Consider the following 20,764-nt stretch of genomic DNA (forward strand, 5'->3'; position numbering starts at 1 on the left):
GGTTTATTGCATGTCCAGTACTTACTTTTGAAATTTCATTATGTTTGATGCCTTCTTAAATTGCTGTGGTATTTTATTTATTTCCAATAGAATTCAGAAGCACGTAATGGGCAGAAGCCAATGTAATTATAATTTTAAAGTTGCAATGGCAAAACTCCTGAACCTGTGTTACTGTTTCCACATTTGGGCATTGGTACTTAAAAACTGTTGATTACAAATTTCACCATCCTTTTTACAATGTTATGTAAAATTTTGTACAGTATACATTTTTTTATTAGCAGGCAACAGATATTTTGCAATAAACTAGCGTTATAATGATGAGAAGCAATTTCAGTGTTTTTGATATTCCATTGCTGTATTTTGGAATTGTCTTGTTCATGTTCAACAATAAAAAAAAAGTTGATGTTAAGTTATTACTATTTATTTGTTACTGTCTCCTACTTAGTAATCAGGTGTTGCTAAAGGAAAATCTATTGTTTGAAAAACCCCTCCTCTCTGAAGAATCCCTGATTAATCTTTCGGTGCTCATTCTCTATTTTGTTCATAAAATCTTATAGCTTTTGCTTACTGTAAATGTGTTTGTCTTTTGCAGCTTCAAGGTTACAATGAAAAGCCAATCAACCTGCAGATGTTCATTGGTACTGCTGATGACCGCTATTTAAGACCACATGCATTCTACCAGGTGCACAGAATCACTGGCAAGACTGTTGCTACAGCTAGTCAAGAAATTATAGTTACCAGTACAAAGGTTCTTGAAATTCCCCTTCTGCCTGAAAACAATATGACTGCCAGGTAATTAACCAAATCTCTAAATGTATTGGTATTTATCTGTTTGATTTCTCTCCTAAGTCCTTTTATGGTTGACAGATGTAAACCCACTGATGTAATCCCTTAACTGTTCAAGGCATTGAAGCTTACTTAAGTTGATTATTTCTGAGAACAAAACTTCTTTTGAGTCCACCTGGTATAAAGATACAGTTCATAAAATTAAATTTCTCAAAATATTTTTTGCACAAAGTGCAGAGACACATAAGCAGTCAGTTACTGATTCAAAAGAATATTCTAAGGTTTGGTGTCATATATCTTTGATAATTCAGAAAATAAATTGCAGAACATAATGGAGAAAAACATGGTTTATAATGCATTGGGTAGTCTCAAGGTTTTATTCACAACTCCGAGACTTAGAAAATAGATTTCTTAGTTCATATCATTCCATGTAGTTGAGGTCACAGGGAATAAAAGATGAAGAAATGTCATGCTTCAGTAACTAGATTCCAATATGAAGCAAAGATTATAACTGTCCACTACATAACAAATTTGAAAGAGAAACTTGAATGTAACTCTACATTTTTCACTTGAATGCTTGAGGGCATCATCATTATAGGTACTTGACCTTTTGGTGTTCCTTTTACACAAAAGCAACGTATTTGTGACTTATACTACTGATGCTTAATTTTCTTAATTTTTCTTCCATGTTAAGATAAAGTTCTAAATTTTATTCAAAGTAGACCTTTTAAAGATATTTCACCTATTTCCTAGGTTGAAAACATGAAGTATCTGGCATGAATGGGTAGTTGTTTAATACTTGATCAAAATGTGTGAAATATTGAGAAGCTTCTAAAAGCTGGAGATTTTGGGCAAAAAATAGATAGAAGTACAAGTGGTGAGGACCTTTATGAAACTGGTTTCCTAGCATTGAACTATTTGATGTGACTTGCTCTACACTTTTTAAAGAAGAGTACATTTAAACAATCATTCATAATATGAAGTATCTAGTCAGAGGAGATAGCGAGAAGCCTACCATTGGAAAGGTTTGGGACACTGATTCAAGTTGATCATTTACGGAGCAAGTGGTTAGGATTTGCAGTGCACTATGTGAGAGTGTAATGGGGACAGATTGAAACACCGCTTTATAAAGGAAATTGTATAAGCAGTTGAAGAGAGAAAAACGTTTCAGGACTGGAGAAATGATGGGTGTCATTCAAGTTGGGGAAATGAAGGAATGTGCGAGTGATCTGTTGGGGATCCATGCTGTTCTCAGCGACCATGAACAAGAGCTCAGAGGATGAGAAACATAGAAAATAGGGGAGTAGGACATTCAGCCAGTTGAGCATGCTCCATATTCCAAATGATCACTTCACATCAGCAAACTCCATACCCTATTCCCTTTAGTCCTAATAACTCTCCCTGAAAATGTTCAATGCTTTGCCCTCAATTGCTTCCTGTGGCAAAGAATCTCACAGGCTTGGGCCTATTACATTTGGGCCTATTACATTTAATTGCATTATTTAAATCAGTAATATATATATATAAAGATTGCCTGGTACAAAGATTAAGAATATCTTGTGATTCGAAATTAATTTAGATTAGAAGGAGGAGAATCACAGTATTGTAGGAACTAGCGGCATAGGTAGCGCTACGAATGATGTTTTGCCGAGTGTGTTTGGATTCCTGGAGTCCAAATTAAACTGGTAGGGGTTTTACCTGAGACTCCTGGCTTAGAGGTAAGGACGTTATCACTGTGCTAATCTCAACAAGAAAACAGGCTTTACTAGACCTGGTATTGTGTAGCAGATTAAATTGATTAATGACCTCTGAGTGAAGGTGCTGCTAAATAACTGGTCATAGAGTCATAGTGATGTACAGCATGGAAACAGTCTCTTCTGTCCAACTCATCCACGCTGACCAAATATCCTAAATTACTCTAGTCCCATTTGCCAGCACTTTGCTCATATTCCTCCAAACCCTTTCTATTCATAAACCTATCCAGATGCCTTTTAAATATTGTAATTGTACTGGCCTCCATGACTTCCTCTGGCAGCTCATTCCACACATGCATCACCCTCTGCATGAAAAGATTGTCCCTTAGGTCTCTCTCATATCTTTCCCCTCTCACCCTAAACCTATGCCCTCTAGTTCTGGACTCACCCACCCCAGGGAAAAGCTCTTGTCTAGTTATCCTATCTATGCCTCATGATTTTATAAACCTCTATAAAGTTACCCCTCAGCCTCTGATACTCCAGGGAAAACAGCCCCCACCTATTCAGCCTCTCCCTATAGCTCAAATCCTCCAACCTTGGCAACATCCTTGTAAATCTTTTCTGAGCCCTTTCAAATTGCACAACATCCTTAAATTAAATTTTAAATTAAAGTTTGATTAAATTTTTAAAATATAAACCATAAGTACTAAGTTAGCCTGGAGCAGTGTTTATTTTAGAGCAATGAGACAGTGATATTTTCTGGGTCTGTAGATAGTGAAGAAGTAAAGATGGCCTTTAGTAGAGTGATGTGACCTTTCAGTCGGATGTGGGAGATTAGGGAGAGTTTCCATGTTACAGATGATTATGCCTGCAGTAAGTGTCTTTGGTTGCGAATCCTATCAGGTTGCATGGAGCCACATCTAGAGATAGTAAGGAATTTACGGGAGTTAGGGGGGGTGTAATGGATGGCAGTTACAGGAAGGGAGAAAAACTGCAGATACTGTTAGGTAGATGGGTTACCTCCAGAAGAGGTAGGAGAAGGAGGCAGATAGTGCAGGAATCTCTTGTGGCTACCCCCATCTCAAACAATATGCTGTTTAGAAAATGTAGGGGTTGATGGACTCTCAGGGGAATGTAGCACAAACAGTCAAGTTTCTGGTACTGAGACTGGTCCTACTGTTATGAGGGGAAAGTGAGGACCCAAATGTTGAAGAATCAGAGTCAAAAGGTGTGGTGCAGGAAAAACTCAGAAGGTCAGGCAGAATCTGAGGAGCAGGCGAGTTTCAGTTTCAGAATATTCCTGATGAAGAGCTTATGACCGAAAGGTCTACTCTCCTGCTTCTTGGATGCTGCCTGATGTGTGATTTTTCCAGTACCACATTTCTTGCCTCTAGTGTAACAAGGGGTATGTCAGGTTGCAAGCGAACGCTTGTGATAGGGGACTGTATAGTCAGAGGCACAGACAGACAATTCTGTGGTTGACAGAGAAATCAGAATGGTGTGTTGCCTCCCTGGCGCCAGGATCAAGGATATCATAATACGATTGAATTTTTGAGGAGATCTAAGAGTAGTATTTCAAACCTGAGTAAGATTAAATATGAGAAAATGAAAGCAGAGCTAAAGTGAACTGGCAAATTAATTTGAGAAAGAGAGAAATGGAGATGCAGAGGCAGACTTTAAAACTAAAGACTCCAAATAGCGCGTGCGCGCGCACATACAACTTTTTACTGCAATCTTTTGACAGGTTCCACCTTTGCCCTGAACAGGACTATGTTGGAGAGATTATCTGGGGAAGGGGGGTGGTTAGGGTACACCCCTACGTAGAACTGCAGGAAAAGTGTCAGGAGAGAGAGAGTCATTTGGAGACTGGGAGCCCAGGCACATTGATATCCAGGATTGTTCTCGGCAGCATTTCAGTAAGCCAAGTTCACTTTTAATCACTGTAAGCAAAAGACATGAAACACATCTTTAGTATAATGTTTCTTTCGGGACCTTGAGGTCTTCTTTGGATAATTCGAAATTTGGATAATTAATATTCGGATAATAGAGGTTCCTCTGTATAATGTGGGGAAATCGAAAGTCATGCACTTTGGTAGGAAAAATACAGGAACTAAATATTTCTGAAATGGAGAAAGACTACAGAAAGTTTCAAAACAGTGGGATTTGGGAGTCCTCATATATGAATCATAAAAGTAGGGAGGTCTTGATGAAACTGTACAAGACCCTACTCAGGCCGCAGCTGGGATAATGTGAATAGTTTCTGCCCTTAGTCTGAGGAAAGATATACTGCATTGAAAGCGGCATAGAAGGATTGATACCGTAGGCTGATACCAATTATGGAGGGACTGTCTTATGAGGAGAAGTTGAGCAGATTGGGCCTGTACTTGTTGGAAATAGAAATATGAGAGATGGCATTTTTAAAACATGCAAGCTTATGAGAGGACTTGACAGGGTAGATGTGGAAGGGTTGGTTCCCCTTATCAGAGAGTCTGAAACCAGAGGGCATAATCTAAGAATATGGGGTCACACAATGGCGACAGAGGTGAGGAGGACTTTCCTCTCTGAGGATTGTGGATCTGTGGAATTCTTTCCTACAGCTGTTGAGGCTGGGTATTAAGTAAGTTCAAGACTGAGAGATTTTTAATCAGGAAAGAAATTGAGCATTATTGGGGGAAAAAGCAGGAAACTGGAATTGAGGATTCTCAGATCAGCCAAGATCTCACTAAATGACAGAGCAGGTTTGATGGGCTGAATGGCTGACCTCTGTTCCAGTGACTTATGTTTTCTCAATGAAAGAATGCTTCCGCAACCTTTTCCTCAAATTTTGGTAAGATCTGAACAAACTTCAGCAATTCCAGACTTTACTTCAGATTATGATAGGGATTTCCTGATTTAGAACCTTCTTCAGCATCTGGGGTCTTTTTTTTTTTATAAACAGTCTTACTTTGAGATAGTATTTCCCATGTGTGTCATAAAATGCGTGTTATTTCCCCCTCCCTCTGAACTTCAACTTCTGCTCTTGGATTGGAATCAAGAGTATTATTTTATATGTGAGCAGATTCTTGTCTTCAAATTTCTTTAATTGTAATCGAATCTTTGCTAACTCGAGTGACTCACTACTTCTATGTACTTAGACCCTCTGTATTTACATCAGTCCCAGATACTTTGCCAATATTTCAATTATTAGTGCTTACTTAGTTCTGGCAGGCGATTCCACCTTTAAATTACTTGCCAATTTCAGCAGTTACTTCCTGTAAATTTATCAGGGATACCTGTTCCAACTGCAGGACGGTTTTAGCTGTTTCTAGTGCCATTTTACTTAGTACAAGAAATGTGCTTCTGTCTTTTTAGATTAGTATGGGAGCAGGCCCTTCGACCTGACAAGTCCACACTGACCCTCCAAAAAGTAACCCATCCAGACCCATTTCCCCCTATCCTATATTTACTCCTGATTAATGTACCTAACACTATGGGCAATTCAGCATGGCCAGTTCACCTAACTGCACATCTTTGGATTGTGGGAGGAAACTGGAGCACCCGGAGGAAACCCATGCAGACACTGGGAGAATGTGCAGACTCCACACAGACAGTCGCCTGAGGCAGGAATCGAACCTGGGTCCCTGGTGCTGTGAGGCAGCAATGCGAACCACTGAGCCATCATGCCACCCTGTCCCTTGTCCTTTATCACTAACATTAACTCCATTTTCTAACCTTATATTTCCTCATTCAAAAGACCTTCAATTAGCCCTGAACTTTTGTCACAATTTAACTGCGAAGAGGGCAAAAATAATCATTTCCCACTTTGTCACAAACCATCGCAAAATCTGTGAATTCTCAATTAGGCTATCAAGATGACCAATTTGACAGACTGACTGTATTGTTTAGTACAAAAGCAATTTAAGCTACGTTTTATCAGTAGCAGGAAAGTCGCTATTTATTGTAACACACTTCACTTAGATAAAAGAGCAGAGAAAAGAAAGGATTTCTTATCTATCATGATACAGTATAGACTGTGCCTCTTCAAAAGCCCCAAACAAACACACTCAATCGCAATTAAGATGAACAAAAGACAAACACTGTAACATGGATAATACAGGTGGCAAAAAGAATAAATACGGAGGAAATAAAATTAGAAAATCAGAAATCAGATTTCAAGGTAGACTAAATTGTGAGACGACACACTGTTGTCTGAAAAGTGATTGTTTGGGGTGATAGTTGATTGGATGGATCTGTGTCTTGTTGGAATTATTTCATTTAAGCTTTCTTAGCTTTCAGTCTTTTTCCTACAGAGAGAGGATGAGATGACTGCTTTCTGTTTGCAGACTCCGGATGTTTCTTTCTCCTGCTTCAATGCTTAAGCTTTTACCACTCTGTAGCTTAACAAATCAAGAGAGCTGTCATCAGGCAGAATTTCCTTAACTCCACAGACTCTCCGTGCTGCTTAGTCTTGAATTCCCCCTTACATTGACTCAAAAAGCAACATGTGACGCACAATTCAAAAATAGGCAGCACTTGATTTTTAAGGTGCCAGACTCTGCGTATTTTTGTGATCTACCGGTCCAACTTCCATTTCAGTTTAAAATATGTTGCCTCTTACAGTATGGTCTCTACACATTTCCCCACTAGTGACATTAAACAGGTTAGCTTGTAGTGACTGAGTTTGTCACTGTTCTATTTTATTAAAACATTTGCAACTATCCTATCAGCCAAGGAGGATTAAAAGATTATGGCCTTCTGCCATATCTTTCCTTACTTTGCTCCGCATCCTAAGATGCATCCCATCTGGACCAGGCATTCTGCCAAGCATTTAAATGTGTGCTCTTCAACTGTTTTTATCCTGTCCAATCTGCAGTTATAGAGTCAGACAGCATAGAAAAAGGCTGCTTGACCCTTCCTGTCTGTGCTGACTAACAAACACCAATCTACATTAATCCCATTTACCCATACTTGGTTTTTAACCTACTATGCAACAATGTCTGCCTTCACTACCCTCTCAGGCAGCCTGTTCCAATATTTCTACCACCCTCTGGGAGGAAAGAAATTCCTTTTTGGAACTCCTTAAACCATTTGTTGCTCTCCTTAAACTTATGCCTTCAGGCCTTAGAAATATCTGACATGGGGAAGAGTTTCTCCATTATCTACCCCTCCTAATTTTGTATATTTTAATCAATGCCCCCCCTCAGTCTTCTCTGCTGCAAGGAAAACAAACCCAGCTTATTCAGTCTCTCCTCATAACTGAGACTTTTCACTCCGGGATAGCGACATTCGGTAAATCTCCTCAGCTCCCTCTCCAGTGCAGTCACGGCCTTCCGATAGTATACCGACGAGCTGTATTCATTCCAACTGTGGTCTAACCGAAGTTTTATAAACTTATAATAAGACTTCCTTTCTCCTATATTCTCCACACCTATACACATCACGTATGCCACCTTTACTGTCCTGTCTACCTGTGCTGATACCTTCAGGGATCTATGAACTTGTACACCAGGACCCCTTTGTTCCTCAGTACTCCCAGGGATTGACCATTCATTGTATGTGTCCTTCCCTTATTAGACGTCCCAAAATGCACCATCTCCCACTTATCCAAATTAAATTTAGGGAGCTGGAGTTGGATGAACTTCGGATCATTCGGGAGGCAGAGGAGGTTATTGACAGGACTTAGAGAGGTAGTCACTCCCCAGATAAAAAAAAAAGACAGATGGGTGACAGTTAGGGGACAGAAAGGGAACCGACAGGCAGTGCAGGGATCCCCTGTGGCCATTCCCCTCAACAATAAGTATACCGTTTTGGATACTGTTGGGGGCGGATGATGGTTTACCAGGGCAAAGCAGTGGGGCACCTGCTCCTCAGAAGGGAAGGGGGAGGGGAGCAGAGCAGTAGTCATTGGGGACTCGATAGTTAGGGGGACAGATAGGAGGTTCTGTGGGGACGAGAGAGACTCATGGTTGGTGTGTTGCCTCCTGGGTGCCAGGGTCCGTGATGTCTCTGATCGTGTTTTTGGGATCCTTCGGGGAGAGGGAGAGCAGCCCCAAGTCGTGGTCCACATTGGCAACAACGACACAGGTTGGAAGAGAGATGGGGACTTGAGGCAGAAATTCAGGGAGCGAGGATGAAAGTTTAGAGTAGGACAAACAGACTGTTTCTTTCTGGTTTGCTGCCCGTGCCACGTGCTAGTGAGGTGAGGAATAGGGGGAAGAAAGGGGTTGAACACGTGGCTACAGAGATGGTGCAGGAAGGAGGGTTTCAGGTTTTTGGATAATTGGAGCTCTTTCTGGGGTAGGTGGGACCTCTAAAAGCAGGATGGTCTTCATCTAAACCAGAGGGGTACCAATATCCTGGGTGGGAAATTCGCTAAAGCTATTAAGGTGGATTTAAACTAATACAGCAGGGGGATGGGAACCAAAATTGTAGGACAGTTACAGAAGAGGATGAGAGTAGGGAGTTCCAAAATCAAGTATCTGACACTGGCAAGCGAGAACCTGGTTTGAAGTGTGTGTACTTCAACGCGAGGAGCATCCAAAATAAAGTGGGTGAACTGGCAGCTTGGGTTGGTATCTGGGACTTCGATGTTGTGGCCATTACGGAGACATGGATAGAGCAGGGACAGGAATGGCTGTTGCAGGTTCCGGGATTCAGATGTTTTAGTAAGAACATAGAAGATGGTAAAAGAGGGGGAGGTGTGGCAATGTTGATCAGGGACAATATTACAGTTGTAGAAAGGATGTTTCGGAACTTAGTTAACTGAGGTAGTATGGACTGAGGTTAGAAACAGGAAAGGAGAAGTCACCATGCTGGGAGTTTTCTATAGGCCTCCGAATAGTCCCAGAGATGTAGAGGAAAGGATAGCAAAGATGATTCTTGATAAGAGTGAGAGAGGCAGGGTAGTTGTCACAGGGCACTTCAACTATCCAAATATTGACTGGGATCACTACAGTACGAGTACTATAGATGGTTCAGTTTTTGTCCAGTGTGTGCAGGAGGGCTTCCTGACACAGTATGTAGACAGGCCTACAAGGGGCGAAGCCACTTTAGATTTAGTACTGGGTAACGAGCCTGGCCAGGTGTTAGATTTGGAAGTAGGTGAGCACTTAGGAGACAGCGATCACAATTCTGTCAGGTTTACTTTAGTGATGGAAAGGGGTAGGTGTACTCCACCGAGCAAGAGTTACAGCTGGGGGAAGGGAAATTATGATGCGATTAGGAAAGATTTAGGAAGCGTAGAATGGGGAAGGAAACTACAGGGGATGAGCACATTAAAAATGTGGAGCTTATTCAAGGAAAAGATCCTGTATGTCCTAGATAAGTATGTACCTGTCAGGCAGGGAGGAAGATATAGAATGCGTGAGCCGTGGTTTACTAAGGAAGTAGAATCCCTGGTTAAGAAGAAGAAGGCTTATGTTCGGACAAAATGTGAAAACTCAGTTAGGGCGCTTGAGGGTTACAAGGAAGTCAGGAAAGACCTAAAAAGAGAGCTCAGAAGAGCCAGGAGGAGACATGAGAAGTTGTTGGCGGATAGGATCAGGGTTAACCCTAAGGCTTTCCATAGGTATGTCTGGAATAAAAGAATGACGAGAGTTAAATTAGGGTCACTCAAGGATAATAGTGGGAAGTTGTGTGTGGAGATAGAGGAAGCACTAAATAAATATTTTTCGACAGTGTTCACTATAGAAAATGAAAGTGCTGGCGAGGAAGATACAGAGATACATGCATCTAGACTAGAAGACATTGAGGTTCACTAGGAAGAGGTATTAGAAATACTGCAGAGTGTGAAAATAGACAAATCCCCTGGGCCGGATGGGATCTATCCTAGGATCCTCTGGGAAGCAAGGGAAGAGATTGCCGAGCCTTTGGCATTGATCTTCAAATCATCATTGTCTACAGGAATAGTGCCTGAGGACTGGAAGATAGCAAATGTGGTTCCCTTGTTTAAAAAGGGTAGTAGAGACAACCCTGGTAATTACAGACCAGTGAGACTCACTTCAGTTGTTGGTAAAGTTTTGGAAAAGGTTATAAGAGATAGGATTTATAACCATCTGGAAAAGAATAATCTGATCAGGGACAGTCAGCACGGTTTTGTGAAGGGTAGGTCGTGCCTAACGAATGTTATTGAGTTTTTTGACAAAGTGACCAAACAGGTAGATGAGAGTAAACCAGTTGATGTTGTGTATATGGATTTCAGCAAGGCGTTCGATGAGGTTCCCCACAGTAGGCTATTATACAAATAGTGGCGGAATGGGATTGTGGGTGACATAGCAGTTTGGATCAGTAATTAGCTTGCTGAAAGAAAACAGAGGGTTGTCGTTGATGGAACATGTTCATCTTGGTGTCCATTTACTAGCGGCCTACCGCAAGGGTCGGTGTTGGGTCCACTGCTGTTTGTAATTTTTATAAATGACCTGGATGAGGGCTTAGAAGGGTGGGTTAGTAAATTTGCAGACGACACTAAGGTTGGTGGAGTTGTGGATAGTGTCGAAGGATGTAGTAGGTTGCAGAGAGACATAGATAGGATGCAGAACTGGGCTGGGAGGTGGCAAATGGAGTTTAATGTGGACAAGTGTGAGGTGATACACTTTGGACAGAGTAATTGGAATGCAAAGTACTGGGCTAATGGTAAGATTCTTGGGAATGCAGATGAGCAGAGAGATCTCGGTGTCCATGTACACAGATCCCTGAAAGTTGCCACCCAATTTACAGGGTTGTTAAGAAGGCATACAGTGTTTTGGCCTTTATTAATAGAGGGATTGAGTTCCAGAACCAGGAGGGTATGCTGAAGCTGTACAAAGCTCTGATACGGCCACACTTGGAGTATTGCGTACAGTTCTGGTCACCGCATTATAAGAAGGATGTGGAAGCTTTGGAAAGGGTGCAGAGGAAATTTACTAGGATGTTGCCTGGTATGGTAGGAATGTCTTATGAGGAAAGGCTGAGGGCCTTGAGGCTGTTCCCGTTAGAGAGAAGGAAGTTGAAAGGTGACTTAATAGAGATATACAAGATAATCAGAGGGTTAGATAGGGTGGACAGGGAGAGCCTTTTTCCAAGTATGGGGATGGCAAACACGAGGGGACAACTTTAAAGTAAGGGGAGATAGGTATAAGACGGATGTCACAGGTAGTTTCTTTACTCAGAGTAGTAAGGGTATGGGATACTTTGCCTGCAACGGTAGTAGATTCGTTAAGTTTAAGTGCATTTAAGTCGTCATTGGACAGGCATGTGGACGTAGTGTAGTGTGGATAGTGTAGGTGGGATGGGCTTCAGATTAGTATGACAGGGTGGCGCAACATTGAGGGCCGAAGGACCTGTACTGCGCTGTAATGTTCTATGTTCTGTGTAAATTCCATCTGCTATTACGCTCTTCAATTTACCATCTGACCAACAGCAGACTAAAGCCAGAAGTCTCCTCAGTGCCAACAACCCCACCAATTTTCATGTCATCTGCAAACTTACTAATTATACCTTCTACATTTGCATTGAAGTCCTTAATGCTCATAACAAGCAACAAGGGTTCCAGCACTGAGCCCTGTGATACACCACTGGTCACAGGCTTCCAATGACAAAAATGCACCCCACCGTCACTCTTTGCCTCCTATTTGTAAGCCACTTTTGGATCCAGTTTACCACCTTGCTTGGATCCCATGGGCTCTTACCTTTCAAACCATCCTTAAATATTGTACCTTGTTAAAGGCCTTATCCACGTCCATGTAAACCTCATCAATTGCACTACCTTAATGAATTTATTCAGTCACTGTTTCAAAAAACTCAATTAAGATAGCTAGGCAGAATATTCCTCGAAGAAACACATGCTGCCTATCCCTGATCAGTCCCTACCTTTCCAAGTATTGATTTATCCTGCCCTTCAGAATTTTTTCCAATAATCTCCCTACCACTAACGTAAAACTAACTGATCTGCAATTAAAAACCAAAAAATCTGCAGATGCTGTGAATCAGAAGCAAAAACAAATTGCTGGAAAAGCTCACCAGCCTGGCACCATCTATGGAGAGCAATCAGAGTTAACGTTTCGGGCTGAGTGCCCTTTCCTCAGAATTCAGCAAAGATGTTGTTGAGTGTTCCGTCCCACCTGGAGACATACTGGCAAGATAATTATTATAAATCTCTCCGCCTATATGTTCTGTGCCCGTGCGCCTTCCTCCACTTCACCTGATGAAGGAGCAGTCTTCCAAACGTTTGTGATTTTAAATAAACCTGTTGGACTATAACCTGGTATTGTGTGACCTCTGACTTTGTTTACTCCAGTCCTACCCTGGCATCTCCACATCATATGAATTTTAAACTTATCTTAAGGTCACTGTCCCCTAAGTGTTCATCCACTGAAGCTTCAACTACTTGACCAGCTTCATTCTCTAGAATTAGGTCTAGCACTGCCCGATACAAATAGGTCAAACTATGTATGGGTGCAGAATGCTCTCCTGAATGCACTTTAGAAGGTCAATTCCATCTGATCCTTTCATACTAGAACAATCCCAGTTATTGTTAGGAAAGTTGAAGTTCCCTACACTTACAATCTTGTTTCTCCTTTGTGAGTTGCCTACATATCTGCTCCTCCATCTCCCTCAGACTGTTGGAAGATGTGTAGTATAATCCTAGCAAGATAATAGCCCCTTTTTTTTATTTCCAAGCTCTATTCATGTGGCCTCATTTGAAGATCCTTCAGTGACATCCTCCCTCATTATTGCAGTGATGGTTTCCTTTGCCAACAATACAATGCACAGTCTCTTAATTATCCCTGCATCCCCTCAACTACTATACCCTGGAATCCTGGCAAAGAGAGGCAACATATGGTTGAGAATCTCATTTGCTGCCACAGAACCGCCTGTCAATTCCCCTCACAATTGAGTCTGTATCACTAAAATCTCTCCCAGTCTTTTTCCTCCCTCGCTGTGCAGCAGAACTGACCAGGGTGCCACAAATGTGTCTACTGATGCCTTCCCCTGACAGGGCATCGCCCTGCAACAGTGTCCAAAATGGTATATCTGTTTGATAGGAGAATAGCCACAGGCGACTCCGCATTGCCTCCCATACTTACTAGTCTTCTGGTGGTCACCCAATGCTTTTCTGGCTGCGTAGCCCTTACTTGTACCTTCCTGCTCCTTCTTCATAGTAACATTGGCAACACCCTGTTAATGAAGGCAGGTATGAAGCATTCATTCACTACCTTGGCTGTCATCAAAAAAGTCATTGGGTGGAATTTTCTGGGCCTCCAGGGAGCAAGGGAGGAGGCAGGGGACCTGGAAAACTTGGTGAGTTGTCACTAGGGCCGATAATCAATGCGTTCCTGTCTAAGGCATTTTGAGATCAAGAAAGCAGTGATGTTGGGTCTGTGGAAGAGCATTAAGGTGGATAAATCTCCAGGACACAATGGTGTCTACCCCAGGTTTTTAAGAAAGAGGCAAGAGAAGAGATTGCTGGGGCCTTGACCTTGCTATCCAGTGGAGAGGTTGTGAAGGACTGGTGAGTAGCTAATGTTGTTCTGCTGTTCAAGAAAGGAAATAGGACTAATCCAGGAAATTATAGACCAGCGAGTCTCTCATCAGTGGTTGAGAACCTATTGGAGAGAACTCTGAGGGATAGGATTTAGGCGCATTTGGAAAAGCACGGCCTAATCAGATACTGTCACAAAACTGGTCCCTTTTTTATAAAGGCTGTTCCTTTTCTCAAGGACACTATGTCCTTTGGTTTTTATCAGAAGGATTGTAAACATCTCCTGGTACCAATCAGACTGGTTTGGTAGGAGATGAAAAGGAATTTGAGAGGCCTTTTGTTTATATGCAAACAGATGAGACTTCAGGCCAAAGTAGTCATGTTTTAGAAGTGATCTGTATAATGAAAGGGGAGTGATCAGCTCTCTAGCAGTTCAGTTCAGTCCAGAACTAGTTGGGAATTCAACAGTGAGTTGTGTGGAAACTCATTCTCTCCTTCTGTCCTTCTCACTTCAACCTGTAAGCATCTGTTCCATTTTTACTGGTTTTTAAGGGGTTTGTTTATTGGGACTGTTGTGTATATTCGGAACAGCATAATTAAGTCTAGTTTGGATAGACTGAGTTCTGTAGGGGTTCTTTATTCTATTCTTTGTGTTTCATTGTGTAATTTTGTGAATACATTTTTGTCCATTTTAAAACCTAGTAGTTAACCTAGCTAGCTTACTGCAGGTAATTCTCACTGTACACTTATCAAAGCAAATTGCAAAGTTATGGTCTGGGTTGCCTGCTCAAGAATGTTTTGGGTGGTTTGGCCTAGTTCATAACAGTACAGTCAGCATGGCTTTGGGTGGGGAAAGGTAAGTCTTACTAATTTGGTTGAATTTTTCAAGGAGGTGACTAAGTTTTACATGTGGAAGTACTTTGCATGTATTTTGGTAAGACTTGCAACATGGTCCCACCCAGTAGGCTAACTCAGGATTAAAATGCATGGTATTTACAGTGACTTGGCTGCTTGTATTCAGAATTGGCTTGCCCATAGAAGGCAGAGGGTAGTGTTAGAAGGGTGTTTTTCAGGTTGGAGGTCTGTGACTAGTGGTGTTCCGCTACTGGGATCCATACTGGCACCTGCTCGGATGCAAATGTAGATGGGTGAATTAGTAAGTTTGCAGATGGCACAAAGATCAGTGGAGTTGTGGATAATGTAGGAAATTGTCAAAGGATACAGATCAGTTGCAGATATGGGTGGAGAAATGGCAAATGGGTGTTTAATTCAGGCAGTTGTGAGGTCCTGCACTTTGGGAGATAAAATGTTAAGGAAACGTATACAGTTAAAGGTAGGTCCCTAAACAGCATTGATGTACAGAAGGATCTTGGGGTCCTAGTGCATAACTCCCTGAAAGTAGTCACAAGTAGATAAGGTGGTAAAGAAGGCATATGGCATGCTGCCTTTATTGGTCGGGGCATTGAATGCAAGACTCAGGATGTCATGTTGTAGCTTTATAAGACTTCAGTTAGGCCTCACTTAGAGTATTGCATTCAATTCTGTTGCCACATTACAGGAAGGATGTTGATAGAAGACTATAAATTTCAGATGTATAGACAGAGTTGGCAGTCAGAACCTTTTTCCCAGAGTTGAAATGTCTAATACTTGGGGGCATGCATTTAAGGTGAGAGGGGGGGAAAGGTCAAAGGATTCAAAGTTTGTGAAAAGATTTGTAGCTCGTGTGCTCGTTGTTGTGGTTCTGTTCGCCGAGCTGGGAATTTGTGTTGCAGATGTTTCGTCCCCTGTCTAGGTGACATCCACAGTGCTTGGGAGCCTCCTGTGAAGTGCTTCTGTGATCTTTCCTCCGGCATTTTTAGTGGTTTGAATCCGCCGCTTCCGGTTGTCAGTTCCAGTCGTCCGTTGCAGTGGCTGTATATTGGGTCCAGGTCGATGTGCTTATTGATTGAATCTGTGGATGAGTGCCATGCCTCTAGGAATTCCCTGGCTGTTCTCTGTTTGGCTTGTCCTATAATAGTAGTGTTGTCCCAGTCGAATTCATGTTGCTTGTCATCGTGTGTGGCTACTAAGGATAGCTGGTCGTGTCGTTTCGTGGCGAGTTGGTGTTCATGGATGCGGATCATTAGCTGTCTTCCTGTTTGTCCTATGTAGTGTTTTGACCTACAAAGAATGAAACCTGAAAGCAACAACACCCTCAGATTCTATGGACTACCTAAAGTGCACAAACCAGACATCCCACTCAGACCCATAGTATCACTACCAGGGACACCACCACACAAACTGGCTAAAGAACTACAGCAGAAACTGAAACACCTGATGAGCGGATCCAGACACTCTATACAATCAATACAGGAATTCTTGGGCATCATCAGAAAAATACACATACACAAGGAAGAAACCATGGTCTCATTCGATGTAACGGCACTGTTCAACTCTATCGACAAAACCCTAGCCAGAGAAACAACAGCCAACCTGTTGGACATACAGAACAGACAACAGGACGTTGAACCTATCAACAAAGACGGCATACTCAAACTACTGGACCTGTGCCTCACAACACACTTCACATTCAACAACCAAATATATGAACAAATCAACGGCACACCCATGGCTCACCCATCTCTGGACTCATAGCAGAAGCGGTAATGCAAAGATTAGAACAAACAGTCTTACCGCAAATTCAACCCAAACTCTGGGTCAGATATGTGGATGACACCTTTGTAATCATTAAAAACACAGAAGTAGAGAACACACACCGGATCATCAACGCCACACTCACAGGAATCCGATTCACTAGAGAGGAAGAAAAGGACAACCAACTCCCATTCCTAGACGTGATGGTACAGAGAACACCTAACGGAGAATTCACCACAAAGGTATACAGGAAAGCCACACACACAGACCAAGTCCTGAACTATGAAAGCAACCACCCCAACACACACAAAAGAAGTTGCATCAAGACACTATTCAAAAGGCCACAACACATTGCAGTACACCAGAACTGCAAAAAGAGGAAGAAGAACACCTATACAATGTATTCGCCAAAAACGGATAACCGCACAATTTCATCAATAGATGCCTAAGGGAAAGACAACTGAATGAGGACATGCCACAACCCAAAGGACTAGCCACACTACCATACATAAAGAGCATTTCCGAACTGACAGCCAGACTACTGCGACCACTAGGACTCATAACAGCACACAAACCAACAGCCACTCTCCGACAACAACTCACTAGAACGAAGGACCCGATACCCAGCACAAGCAAAACCAATGTGTACAAAATCCCATGCAAGGACTGCACAAAACACTACATAGGACAAACAAGAAGACAGCTAACGATCCGCATCCATGAACACCAACTAGCCACGAAACGACATAACCAGCTATTCTTAGTAGCCACACACGAAGATGACAAGCAACATGAATTCGACTGGGACAACACTACTATTATAGGACAAGCCAAACAGAGAACAGCCAGGGAATTCCTAGAGGCATGGCACTCATCCACAGATTCAATCAATAAGCACATCGACCTGGACCCGATATACCGGCCACTGCAACGGATAACTGGAACTGACAACCGGAAGCAGCAGATTCAAACCACTACAAATGCTGCAGGAAAAATCACAGAAGCGCTTCACAGGAGGCTCCCAAGTACTGAGGCTGTCACCTAGACAGGGGACGAAACATCTGCAACACAAATTCCCAGCTCGGCGAACAGAACCACAACGAAGGTCAAAGGAGATGTGAGGGGCAATTATTTTTCACATAGAGTGATAGGTGTTTGAAATGTGCTGCCAGCGGTGGTGGTGGAGACAGATACAGTGGTGGGGGGTGGCGGCGTTTAAGGGATTTTTATATAACACATGAATATGCAAGGAATGAAAAGATATTTATCAAGGGCAGGTAGAAAGGATTACTTTAATTTGGCGTCATGTTCGGCACCACATTGGCCAAAAGACCTATTTCTGTACTGTACTGTTCTATATCTCCGCCCAAGGGTGATCTTCCTGTCCCACCTCCATTTAACATCCTTCAGTGTAAGTTAAATACCATTTGACGGTCACTTAAGAGTCTATGTCTGTTAGGGAGAAAGAAGGATTTTGTGTATCTTGATTTGCACTAATCTGAACAAAAGTTAGGAGGTTAGTTGTTGGTAGCCAACCCCTTGACTTTGCTTCTAAACTCCATGGACTGCCTTGTTTATTTTGCCCCCACTACTCAACAATAGTACCTTTTGTCCCTCATTCCTTCTCTATCTTGTGTGTCACTGTTTGCAGCATCAGCAGCAGCCACAGCTTCCTCCATGGTGCTGCCAAGGGCTGGACCTGCCAGCACCTCATTAGTGGCTACAGGTATCCTAGTATCCACTAAAGTGTCTGAACTTTGGTAGACCCTCTCTCCAGGAGTGAACACAAGTGGGTTGACATTTCATGAGTGTGCAAGAGATCCATCAAACAAAGGAAGTTCTGCCTTTATTTTTTCAATGGAATTTGGATAATGCCCCAACTGCAACCTATTTACTCAAAACAGAAAATAATTACATGACTTAGTATCACAAATGTGAATATGTGACTGTCACCTCAAAATGGGGTTTGATTCACTGTTGTGTCGATCATGAGATTGTCTTAACTAATTGCTAATTTTCAGGTAAAATATTTTAAAAATTGATTGCCTGGCTTTGGAACAGAAGTGTTGATCTGTTGACTATGACTGGGTGTTGGTAGTAAGGGTTTTGTGAGCAAGACCAACAGTTTTGTTTTATCCTGATATAATTGATGACTAGAAGCCAGTTTCTGGGAAATGGCCTGATGCTATTAATTAGTCCTGTAGTGATACGGCTTAGGCAGTAATAATTAAAATAAATGTATAAAATCTGAATGACCAGTTAGTGTGTGTTTTACACTCTGAATAGAGGGAAGGCTAAAACAACACAACAATTTGAAACCAATACATACATGACCTGTAAGTCTTTGAATTAGCATCAACGTACATTACCAGCTGAGCAAATATTCCCTTTAGGAATTATAATTGCAGTGCTTCCATGAGTTTTATTAAATTGAGGAGCAAATATCTTTGAGTTCATGCTTAAAAATCCATGTCACTAAACTGAGCAAAAAATGAAGATAATGCAACTGCAAAGTTGTCTGTTCAATGTCCCTAACTAAATGCGAGAAAATCTGTTCATTTATTTAGATTGCTCATTGACCAAACCATTAGTGAGGCTTAGTGTTGACCTGTTTAATTTTGGATATTTTGCTTTTGTTTTGAGAAGGGATTTCAAGTTTTCTTTAAAATACATTTAAAATGTGAACCAATTTAAAGTGATCGTATTTAGATTCATGTAATCATGTTTGTTACAGATCTATGTTGTTTCTTTATAGCATTGACTGTGCAGGAATTTTGAAACTACGCAACTCTGATATTGAACTTCGCAAGGGTGAAACTGACATTGGAAGAAAAAATACAAGAGTTCGCCTTGTTTTCCGTGTGCATATCCCACAGCCCAATGGAAAAGTTGTCTCACTGCAAGCAGCTTCCATTCCTGTTGAATGCTGTTAGTATTAAATTCACATTCGTTAAACTTTTTTTTTCCTATTTTGTTTTCCTTCATGCTTCCAAATTTTCCCACGGATATTGCTGCATTTGCAACCTGTTTTATTTGGCAGGTACAAATGTCTCAATCTTGTGCCTCCCACTAGTCGTTGTCAGTTCTTTATGGTTACCTTTAAGAAATCAGCTGATAGCAAAGTTTGAGGAAAGAACTATTGTGTAGAGATGGTGTACCTGCCTCTGGGCCAGAAGGTCAGAGTTTGAAAACCATCTGCTCCAGTGGTCTGTTGTAATTGGTTGATTTAAAAATATATACATGTTGGGTTTAGTCATGTTTAAGGGGCTGTTATGGTGCAGTAGTAGTGTTCCTACCTCTGAGCCAGGAGGCTGGCGTTCAGGTCTCAGATAAATCCTAGATAAATCATAACACATCTAAGCAAGTTAATTTAAAAGATCTTTCATAAAATTTGAGAGAAGGGCTCTTGTGGTGCAGTGGTAGCATCAGGTGGTCCAGGTACGAGTCCTATCTGCTCCAGACTTGTGTAATAACATCTCTGAACATCTTGATTTAGAAAATAACTATAATAAAATTTGATGCAGCTTTTCATTTCACTTCAGCTTCCCCTTTGCTTGTTCTATCTATCCAAACTTTGGAAGCATGAAAAGTGACAAAGCCCGCTTCTAAAAATCAGAGTTAGCCCTGGTTGTTGGTTTGAGGGAGGAAAGAAAGGGAAGCAGGGCAATGTTATTAACTTGTACTTTACTCAAGAGTCTTCGAATGTGGAAGTCTTCATATAGCAGATGGGTGCAGAGGTAGATTCAAGTAGACTTATTTTGAGTTAATATATTTGGGCACTGTTTACAATGTCAGATATTTTTGCGAACTTGCTTTGAAAGTTGTTTATTCTTCACTCTGTCTAGAACGTTAGCAGAGGCACCTCTATGCTGTGCCACTAGTCAATTATGTATGAATGCAAGCTTCTTATTGCCTCAGTAATTAAATGTTTCAGATACAAAATGCTTTTCCTTTCATGTGACCAATCTTGTATTAGAAATAATATGTCACAAAATGATTTAATCACTGCATGTTTCCTAAGCAATCTTCATTTTTAAAGCAAAAATCACATTTGATTAAACTTTAGGTCAAATTTTCTGTTTGAACGTTTTACACTTTCATAACTATCCTATTATCTCAATGCCATCAAAATTCAAAAGAAGATCCTAAATCCTTTTCAGCTGTACTTGATAGTAATCATCAGATGCTTTGTTGATATCGAATTTGCCCTAAA

General features: G+C 41.5%; 1 protein-coding gene across 3 annotated transcripts in view; it reads left to right on the forward strand.

Annotated features, from left to right (window-relative positions):
• The window catches only part of nfatc3a (nuclear factor of activated T cells 3a), a 183,800-nt gene that overhangs the window by 74,744 nt on the left and 88,292 nt on the right, over positions 1–20,764 (forward strand). For all 3 annotated transcript variants that reach the window (XM_043707036.2, XM_043707037.2, XM_043707038.2), the window contains exons 4-5: positions 593–792; positions 19,307–19,479. In XM_043707036.2, the coding sequence (XP_043562971.2) occupies positions 593–792; positions 19,307–19,479 (373 nt within the window). The remainder of the gene's footprint in view (positions 1–592; positions 793–19,306; positions 19,480–20,764) is intronic.

This window comes from Chiloscyllium plagiosum, unplaced genomic scaffold (genome assembly GCF_037043375.1).
Source record: "Chiloscyllium plagiosum isolate Xiang-an unplaced genomic scaffold, Cpla_swu_hap1 HiC_scaffold_17, whole genome shotgun sequence".
Classification (NCBI taxonomy): Eukaryota; Metazoa; Chordata; class Chondrichthyes; order Orectolobiformes; family Hemiscylliidae; genus Chiloscyllium; species Chiloscyllium plagiosum.